Source organism: Actinia tenebrosa, unplaced genomic scaffold, assembly GCF_029948245.1.
Source record: "Actinia tenebrosa isolate PJP-AT-01 unplaced genomic scaffold, QUT_ActTen_1.0 PGA_scaffold10__47_contigs__length_13832649, whole genome shotgun sequence".
In the NCBI taxonomy this organism is placed as follows: domain Eukaryota; kingdom Metazoa; phylum Cnidaria; class Anthozoa; order Actiniaria; family Actiniidae; genus Actinia; species Actinia tenebrosa.
In genome coordinates, this window is record NW_028292570.1 from 12951028 (window position 1) to 12961793 (window position 10766).

General features: G+C 44.2%; 1 protein-coding gene across 1 annotated transcript in view; it reads right to left on the reverse strand.

Moving 5' to 3' along the window:
• Positions 1 to 778: 778 nt before the first annotated feature.
• LOC116288032 (astacin-like metalloprotease toxin 2) overlaps positions 779 to 10766 on the reverse strand; it is a 32712-nt gene continuing 22724 nt past the window's right edge. The window contains exons 5-8 of the mRNA XM_089027041.1: positions 3966 to 4199; positions 2964 to 3120; positions 1970 to 2072; positions 779 to 1606 (exon numbers count right to left, since the gene is read on the reverse strand). Of these exons, the coding sequence (XP_088883167.1) occupies positions 1505 to 1606; positions 1970 to 2072; positions 2964 to 3120; positions 3966 to 4199 (596 nt within the window). The 3' untranslated portion in view covers positions 779 to 1504. The remainder of the gene's footprint in view (positions 1607 to 1969; positions 2073 to 2963; positions 3121 to 3965; positions 4200 to 10766) is intronic.

Sequence of the window (10766 nt, forward strand, 5' to 3'; positions counted from 1 at the left end):
TTCCATATAGTGAGTATAAGGGTTTAGATCATAAAAGCAACTGTGCAACTTACAAGCTTTTTAATGATATAGAGAAAAACCCAGGTCCTGTCACCCACCATGTTGATGCAAGTAAAACAGTAAGTGCAGCATATAGTCAAGGGAATGTTGTCATATATTTGGAGAAAATGCCGGGCAACAATGTGTTGCAATGAGTTTATGTGTTTTAATTTATCACCAAATGAAAGGGATTACCAACTCTGATGACTTAAAACAAATCATGCATATTGGGGATCAATTGTATAGCAGTTTGTCACAACTTGTACAACAATCGTTTTTACTGCGATTTTTACCGATTCAATATATTTCACGAAATATAAATTACGGTTCTTTTGATAGTAAACTCAGAAGGGGGGGGGGGGGGATGACCCTAGTCTCCACAGCAGCCGTTAAGAACGAGTAGTATTACACCAAGAGAACTATATGTACACTGTCTTTCGCCTGTCATTAATTACATTGTACAGGACGCATTTCAGTTTCAAGAATGAAACTTACGGCATGGTCCTTACTGTGCTGTGACTGTGTTCGTAAGCATTCTGATTGGAAAAGCAGTTATCTCTCACGCTCTACTAATAAAGGGTTGACAGAATGCTGCCATTTTCGTAACACAAACGTACCGTGACTTCACACGCAAGAAGAAGCCCGAGTACACGATCATGGGTCGTCTAGTTAAACAATAGAAAACGGGTGCAGCTAAACACTGAAACACCGAAACAATCAAAATACAAATTACACCATACATAATGTCAGTATTTATTTTCATCCATTTCGAATTCAAACTGAGCAATAACTGGCTTATTTTTTTTGAATTTTAGAATATTTTGAACATTATGTCTGTAACCGATCTGTCATCACTTACTAATCTATTTTTCTTTCGTCCCTCCCTCCCCAGCCCCCTCCCCCAGGAACTTTTGACTCGTAACCAATCTTCCTCGACCAATCGACACGGACAGACAGACGTACAGTGACCAAGGGGTCTATTGAGCTGCTTTGACGTCACGTGCAAGGGGTCTATTGAGCTGCTTTGACATCACATGCAAGGGGTCTATTGAGCTGCTTTGACATCACATGCAAGGGGTCTATTGAGCTGCTTTGACGTCACATGCAAGGGGTCTATTGAGCTGCTTTGACGTCACATGCAAGGGGTCTATTGAGCTGCTTTGACGTCACATACAAGGGGTCTATTGAGCTGCTTTGACGTCACATGCAAGGGGTCTATTATGCTGCTTTGACGTCACATACAAAGGGTCTATTGAGCTGCTTTGACGTCACATACAAAGGGTCTATTGAGCTGCTTTGACGTCACATACAAGGGGTCTATTGAGATGCTTTGACGTCACATACAAGGGGTCTATTGAGATGCTTTGACATCACATGCAAGGGGTCTATTAAGCTGCTTTCACGTCACATACAAGGGGTCTATAATGCAAGTGACCTATTAGTTCCTCATCATATGTCACTACCATTAGACCGAGGGCATTAGAGTTTTCGTGTTGTGATCACCAGATATCCAACAAGAACAACTGAAAGTATACTTCTTTTTTCGTTTGTCATCTTCGACGTCGATCTGAATGAAAAAATAAATGGCTCAGCTTTAAAATACGACTAATATACCTTTTAACTGATAGGGCGGCCATCTTGAATTTTGGATTCCCTTTGGCGGAAAAACGCAGAAAATTTATGAAGCATAGAGTTGCGATTTTTAAAAACACTTTTATCAGCTGATTGAAAACCAGCAATTCTTTCTGGCTGACAGCACATATTGGACAGTGTTTGGCCACTATTTGAAGCAGATAATGAGATTCAAAGACTTTTATCAGCTGATTGAAACTCAGCAATTGCTCTGAAGGTAGAGTGAGCTTAGACCAGGAACAAAGAAGGTAGAGTGACCCTAGGGCGAGGGACGATATTATAGCTGAAAACAGAATACCTTATTAAGATACCAGGCCGCACCAAAACCTTGATTATTGTGTCTCACAGTTAGCTTGGTAAGTTGGCCCAAGTCTGGAGCAACGACGTTAAACTTGTCTGTGCTGAAAACATGAACCATGATAATCAATCTGATGTATGACTGTACACAAGCTAGACCAGTGAATCTTGGGGTGGGCGAAAATAACCCCTTACGCCAAAGCAGCTCAATTTGGAGGAGAAAATAAAATAATTTCCAAATCATGAGAATTGGAAAACCTATGGTTATGTCCTCCAAATTGAGCTGCATTCCAACGTGCTGCAAGGGGTCTATAAACCCATTTAGCTTGACGTTTACCTTCTGAGGTGTTAAGAAAAATAACTGGATCTAATTGGCATCGTAGTTTATTGCGGGACCACTTTAGGGGCTATATATCTAAGATGGTGCCTATTTAATCCGCAAGCGTTATACTGAAAAATCTGTATCGTTTCCTTTCTCCCAAGACTATTCGATATCAAATTCATTTGGGCGTAGTTTTCCCTAGAGTATAATTTCTTTGTCTAACAGTTGCATTCATTGCATGAGAAGACACACGAATGATCCCTTGATTGTATGTGACGTCAAAGCAGCTCAATTTGTAAGACAAAAACAAAAAAATCTCAACCTCATGACAATTAAATACCTATTGTTATATCCTCCAATAAGCCTGAAGCGAGATGACGTTTTACCCCCGTCTCTAGACCATAATCCTTTTCACACTGCTTTTGTTCTTTAATTATGACTATTGTTCCTGTATTCTCTAAGGAATCAAAAATTTTAATATGAAAGAATTTTAAAAACTATTATGGTAAAAGTCGGGGGTAAAACGTCATCTCGCTTCAGGCTTATTGAGCTGCATTCAGACGTGCTGTATAGGTCTATATTTACCCGACTTAGAAAAAGAATCGTACTCTCAAGAGAATGAGACGTGGTTTGTAATGGGAAAAGCTTACGCCCAAACCTATTACATACTTACCCTCCCGTCTCAAAGTGCCCATCTTTAGCATATATCTGCACTTCGCCAGAATTTGTTCTTTCTCCAGCCAAGATTCCATACAACTCGACGAAGACCTTGGCGTCAGTGCCCGCGAAAGGTAAGTTGCCAGTGTAAACAGTTAAACGGAAGTTTTCAACTGTAAATAAAAGAAGACAAAAAGATGTTGTAAAGTCACTTAACTTGGATTGACCAAGAAATTCCTGCTGAGCAGGCAGCACACTAACCAACCAAGCCAAACTTGCTCCTTAAAACAAGTGTGTGAGGTCACTGAGGATCAAACTATGGACCTCTTGCTTAGCAGGCAGCACACTAACCAACCAAGCCACGCTTGCTCCTTAAAATAAGTGTGTGAGGTCACTGAGGATCAAACTATGGACCTCTTGCTTAGCAGGCAGAACACTAACCAACCAAGCCAAACTTGCTCCTTACAACAAGTGTATGAGGTCACTGAGGATCAAACTATGGACCTCTTGCTTAGCAGGCAGTACACTAACCAACCAAGCCACACTTGCTCCTTAAAACAAGTGTGTGAGGTCACTGAGGATCAAACTATGGACCTCTTGCTTAGCAGGCAGCACACTAACCAACCAAGCCACACTTGCTCCTTAAAATAAGTGTGTGAGGTCACTGAGGATCAAACTATGGACCTACTGCTTAGCAGGCAGCACACTAACCAACCAAGCCAAACTTGCTCCTTAAAACAAGTGTATGAGGTCACTGAGGATCAAACTATGGACCTCTTGCTTAGCAGGCAGCACACTAACCAACCAAGCCACACTTGCTCCTTAAAATAAGTGTGTGAGGTCACTGAGGATCAAACTATGGACCTCTTGCTTAGCAGGCAGCACACTAATCAACCAAGCCACACTTGCCCCTTAAAACAAGTGTGTGAGGTCACTAAAGATAAAACATTGAACATGTCATTACGAGACTATGAGGATTGAACTTTGGACCTCTAGCTAAACTGTGAGCGCAAATTACCTCGTTGGGATCCCTGTGGACAGCGGTACAGTCGATTGATCTGCATAACATCAATCGCAGACAGAGAATTCATCGAGCCTAATTCCATGTTCGGATCTTGTAGTGATTCAATAGTGTTTTTACCATTCTTGCTAAACTCTTTGCGATGGTAATGCATGATTGACCTAAAGTCATAAGGTTGGCCAAGATTCGTTGACTCCATAGACGATCGAATCTTGAACTGGATCTCATTCCCTTTATCAAAAACACGTGACAAAAATATCATGAAAATATAATTAGAAGGCCGCAAAATATGGTCCTGCGTGCAGAGGTTTTTTTCTGCCCACCCTTCTAGCTTTAGATCGGGGGAGAAAAACAACTCTGCCCTGAGGCGATCGTTCCTTGACTGCGGGCGGTCTGGACATACAGTCCTTTGACTAAACGTTGTCGTTGATCGGATCATCCCTACGCGCCTAGACCGAAAAGGATAACGGGTAAATTAACACGAATAATTAATCGTTCTCTATCAGTCGGTGGCAAACGCACAATGGAGAGCAAAATGCACATTTGTCTTCGCGTTTTACGCAAGGAAAAGAAGAGCCGTTTCACATCATATTCCATCAAGGATGTCCCAAAAGATGTCCTAAAAGATTATCTGCTTGAACGCTGTTCAGACGAGTTATCGCCGGCTACAGATAGTAGCTTCGAAATAGGTTACTTTGGGGATAAGAGCCAAAAATTTACGGTATTTCCAGTCCAGTACAACTTGCTCAAGACGTGTTAGATAACATATGCGGCAGCTAGTAACTGTGAATTAATTATCCCCATGATCCTTTTCGGTCTAGGCGCGTAGGGATGAAGCCGATCAAACGACAACCTTTAGTCAAAGGACTGTATGTCGTGCATGAAAGAGGATGTTAAAATCAGTAAAACTGTCAAGTTAAAGGAAATGACTTCAAAACTAAATGTATGAATTTTGTAAAAATAACTTTTGAAGGAGGGAAGATATGCTTCCAACGAATGCCTTAAGGTGACTGCCTACTTTTGGAAATTGATTTAAACTTTTTTTTAAACTTCGATTTTCCGAATTGAAATTTAATGCTGATTCCAAATCTGGAAAGAAAAATAGGGTGTCCCGAGCTCGTTTTTGAGATAATCAGCATTTAATGGGAGCCTACGCACGAGCTTTTGGAGTAAAAATTGTGCCACCGGAAGTGATTAGAAAAAAATTAAGATTTATGAGATAATAGTTATTTGCAGACTCTATGATTGCACGAATGAAGGCTAGTCAATCATTCTACAATAATACATGGATATTTTCGACAAAAATACAAAAAAATACATTGATTTGTCATATTTTGTAGTTTCGGTGCTCTTAAAAAATCTCATAAAGTCGAACAAAAATCCCTACAAAAATCTATTTTTTCATGTGTTACTGATTTAAACTTTTTCTAAAATGTTGATGTAACCTAGAGCAGCAGTAAGGGGGACTCGCGGTCAATGTCAAAGATTTACGGGTTTTACAGGCGGTTTAAGGAAGGCGCCGGCAGCGGGAATTACCCGCGCGACAAGTCCTTACTGCTGCTGTGTTGGGAATCAAAGATATCGCAAACGGAGGTTAAGATATCCTTTACATATAGATGGACACCATCACAAGCATTCGAAATAAAACTGTGCGCCGACTGCGAACTCAGGTGTTGGATCGCCTGGATGCTGACTTTGCCTTCACAACATTTATGGAGGGAGATACGGACGAGACGATGACAGAAGAAAGGGCTGAAAGAATAATTAACTTAATACCCGAAGGTAACTACCGGTTGGAGCTAACGTTCATAAAGTATTTAGACGGCGAGTGGATGATAGAAAAGGGGCGCAATCCTATCAGGGCGTCTGGTAAGAAGGACCTGTTTGTCTTAAACGAAAACGCACGCCCGGGAGCATTGGTAGGAATAGACATGCTGTTCTACGAGGTTGCTTACCCTGTTACCGTAGTCATTTACGGTGCGTACAAGATAAAGACGCCAGACGTTAAGAAGTTGAAACCGATGCGACATCCCGGTAATTGCGTAGGGAAGTTAGTAAGAGAGTTCTTTGAAGACTCCTCTCGGGGCGGTAAACTGACTTTAAAGAGAAGAGAAGCCATCAGGAAATGGGAAAAAGATACTAATAGGACCGGAGGGTCGATAGACAACATCAAGAAGTTAGAAACGGCGCTGGAGAGGCGAATCCATGTGAAAGATATCACCGACGGCTTTATTTACTCCGGAACACACAAATATGGGGGCCGTGGTGCGCCTATAGTCATCTACCAGCACAATGGGCACGCCTGGCGCGAACTGCGGTTCCCAAGAAAGAAGGAAACGAAGGTCTATAAGAATTCTCCATTGGCAGAGTTAATCCATGAGAATTCCATTTGGTTGATGGATTCAGAAGGAAGTCAGTTTATGACGCAAGACGGCACTTTGTATCGACCCGAAATTGAACAACAGCGCATTCAAAGCGCCTGTGAGACCTTAGGGGAAGACTTCTCTGACGAGGTCCTTAGCAGTCGCAGCTTGGACTTCTTAGCCGCAAAGAAAAGAAATGGATGGAAACCTACCCCAAAAGAGTTCGGAGACATAGCCAAAGCCTGTGTAGAACACGGTCACGGTGGTCTGTGGAACATGGAATACGACGAAGACCAATACGTGTCTTTGGATATGAAACACTGTTACCCTGCAAGCTTTAAAGGTCTAGGAGATTGTAAGGAATATTACGACCGTTACGGACATCCAGACTCCCAATTCTTTAGGGTGTCACTACCAGGTTATTACGACTCCCCGGCAACGGGGTTTGTACGATTGACCTCTTGGAAATTAGCGTCGGGCCTGCATCCAATAATCTATGCGTGGTACGGAAAGCACCTGCAGGAGAAAGAATGGATACCGGTGCCCTTATTGAAGTTCTTTGAAGAGCGTAAGCTGCTCGAATACACAGCGCATGAAGCCATACTTTGTCATAGCGCCTTTACACAATGGCTCCCAGAGCACAACCCCACAGCGCGGATTGTTATAGGTAAATTCACACAGGGCGCTAAAGAAGGAGAAAAACATATGCAGCGTCGCTTGATAACAGACGAAGGCGAACTAAGCTTCCTTATAAAGCGCGCACATGACCAAGGAACGATGGTGTCCGTGGAGAAATGGGATTATTTCATAGAAGCCGAGCAGAGAGAACGTAAGTGGAATGCTTTGTGTTACTACCAGGACCATCGACCGCAGTATTATCATCTGCGTGCCAGCATGCTTGCATATGCGCACATTAACCTTCTCGCGATGTTACTGCGGTTTGACAAAGAGGACGTTCCGCGCGTAGCTACGGATTCCTTATACGTAAGGCCCGAAGTGTTAGAAAAGATGAAGGAATTCTACACCGACGACGAACTCGCAGAAAGTGGCCAATGGCGCGTCAAAGATGAAGAAATAAAAGCTTGGAGAGAACGCGTAGAATATCACGGCGAGCACACCCAGGGCACCGTAACGCCGACGGAAGAGCCATTACCGTCGGTTGCGGACCCAATCTCTTACCAACGATTCTCTTACCTTTACGGTACGGGAGGCAGCGGTAAGACGACGCGTGTGTTAGAACTCTTTCCTAAGATAAAGGTGCTAACTCCAACGCATCGTTTGGAAAGAGAACTCTGCGAAATGGGCCACGACGCTCAAACGTACCACAGCTTCTTTCGTTGGAATGGCCAAAAGTGGGTACCGGAAGCTATCCACGACATACCACCGGTAATACTTTGGGATGAGATTTGCACCGTACCTTTGGAAATCCTGCAGGAGTTCGTAGAATTCCTCCGCGGGAAATGTCAAATAATATTCGCCGGAGATCCCTGCCAGCCTCCTCCAATAGCCGGAGAGATGCCCCACGAATGGCTAAAAGATTTCGTAGACCATGCGGAGGAAATTAACGCCGACTACCGCAGCAAGGATCAAATAAGAAACCTGAAAGCGGAATTGAGGGGCCTCAGTGACGCCGGGCAATGCAAAACACTGCGCAAACGCGTACGGGCGAAGAAATACGAGGACTTCCTTTACACATGGCATCCAAAGGATCTGGTGCTGAGCAGCAAACGCGCAGCACAGTCTCGCATACAAAAGGATTTGCTAAATATACACCAAGAGCGCTTCCCTACGCATCTCGTACCTCTTTGCTACAAACCCCACGACACCCGCATGCAAAAAAGAGACGTCTGGGTACCTGGTACTGACATCCAACTGCAGAACGCAGTAACGCATGACAAAGCCTGGGTACCCATAGAAAAGGTGGAAAAAATAACCTCCCATCCAGACTGGCGCTTAGGTTATTGCATGACAGTCCACAGCGCGCAAGGGCTTACCATAAAAGAAACCTTATGGATCATAGACCAGCGGCTGTGTTGGAGCAACCTTATCTACACCGCCGTAAGCCGCGTAGAATATGCCAAGCAGTTAAAAAGAGCCTGGGGTCCGCAATTGCGCTACGATAAGACGCCAGAGAACGTAGCCAAAGAAAACATTGCTAAGAAACTCCTTCGCTACAAAAGACACGACGAAGAAAAAGATATGACGTTCGACCTATGCGTGGACGACGTCTATAAGAAAGGGGCGCGGTGTGCCAAATGTAACATACCTCTACTATGGAGGTTTGACCCGAATGACGATCAACAGTTCTCCGTGGATCGCATAAATAATAAACGCGGCCATTGTAGAGGCAACGTAAGACTGACATGCCTAGAGTGCAATCGGGCGCGTGGAGCAGCACTACTCTGAGTCTTTGGGGACTATGAGCAGCTCTTCCTTGACGAATCCGCGACTTGGGCCATCTAGGTAATACAACACGGGCTGCCCTTCCTTGGTGACGGACTTCGAAATCTCATACGTTTCCAGGGACCAGTTAGGATCCGTGGCTCTCTTACTGCCACCTTCGAGTTCCCCCGGCTGATAGAGGTATCTGACCACTATGTTGCGGGGGAGCTTTTTTTCCTTCAGTCCGACCGCCCTCGAACTTCTGACGTAGGACTTGTGTTCCACGTGTTTCTTTTTTATGGCATCCTTGGGTTTCATTCCCGTAGCCCTGGCCGCCTCGTTGTTCAAAGCCGCGACGACCCGGGGGAGCCTCTGAGTCCATTCCCTGTTGCGTTTGGAGGGATCTTCCAGCTCTTTCCAATACTGGTACCCAAAGAGACGCTCGGCCAGGGTCTTATTGAATCTTTCGACGATGCTCTGACCCCTGTGGTACTCTGCTTCGGCTCTCCTAATCTTAGTGTCGTGGTCTTTCAGGGTCTTGGTAACCACGCCCATGAACTCCGTCCCCGCATCCACTTGCAGCAGCTTAGGCCATTTCAAGACGCGCTTATAAATCCTACCTAGGGCTTCTGCGACTTCCCCAGAATCCTTGCTGGTTATGGGTTCGGCGTCCTTGTATCTGCTTGCGATATCAACTACGGTCAAAGCGTATCTATAGGTCTTTCTTCGCACCTTGTCGTGCGGTAAGAAGAGCAAATCCGCCTGATGAACTTCATTGGGGGCATTTACGGTAAAGCTGGGCCTGGGAATGTACTTAGGGCACGGGAAGATAAACCTGCCAGAGGGTTTGTTTTCTTAGCCAGTTCTTAGCCGTTTCTTCTGATACCCTGGCCGCGGTCGCGAGTTTCTTAATAGCTGACGCTCCTCTCCAATAGCCTTCGGGCCCATAGTAAATCCTTTTAAGTTTGTCCTCTACGCGGCCCATTATATGAATTCCAAAACGAGATTGATCTTGCGTCCGTTGAAATCCACCGTCTTTCCGTCCACTTTAATGGTGATGTTTATGTTTTCTACCAAGTTAGACAAGTCATAGCTTAAAGAAATGGGAGTGTATTCTACTGGGTCAAATGGATTACCTTTGGGCAGAAACTTGGACATAAGAGAAGACTTTTCTCCATTGTTGTAACTATGGACTAAATCGCAATAGACTTCGTAAGAGGATGCGACTTTCCATTTCACATCATATGTACTGCCGCTATTTATCGTGGTACTAGTAAGGCCCAGGAGTTCTACCAATGAACTGTCCTTCAAATTAGCGCTTCCACTATTTTTCTTGAATTTCATTTCATGGGGTAATCCTGTGGTAAGAGTATATCCATGCTTTGCTAGCTCCTTAGCCAGTGTTATGGGGGTGTAATGGGAATCTGGTAACTTTGGCTTTTGGGAAGTCACAACAACAAAGCCGCCAATCAAATTATACCAAGAATTGTACAAAGAGCAACTAACCAACCGAACCTTACGGGCTTTGATGGGGGGATTCAGATAAGTGGTAAAGTCATTCTTGTCGCTTTCCAAAAAGACGATCATTATATTAGATACGCCAAGGCTACGCCTCCCGCCAGCCCTGCGACTCCTACGAAGACCAATTCATTGTCTTTTTGTTTCTTAGAAGGCTGATAGTAATCCTTGAACTGAGGCTTTCTTAACCTAAAGTCGGGGTGTGCTTGCGCATACAGCTTAAAGGCGTAGTCTGTATTTTCGAAGTTCTTGTCTGCCTGCATTTTGTCTTGGTAGTTCTTATCCAACCAATCCCTGTAAGCTTGTCTTTTTTCATTCCAAGCTGCAACGTCTCGCTGATATTTCTCCAGCGCTAAATCATGCCTTTTCCTTTCGGCGGCTAAATCTCCGCTTTTGTCGCCTCTAACTAATCTATCTAAATACTGACCACCATAATTAGCTCCAGTGAATGCTAAAGCTGCAATGACTCCGCCTACGACTACGCTAGCCATATATATTACACCGTAGGCAGGTACTTTTCCTTTCGTAGGTAATC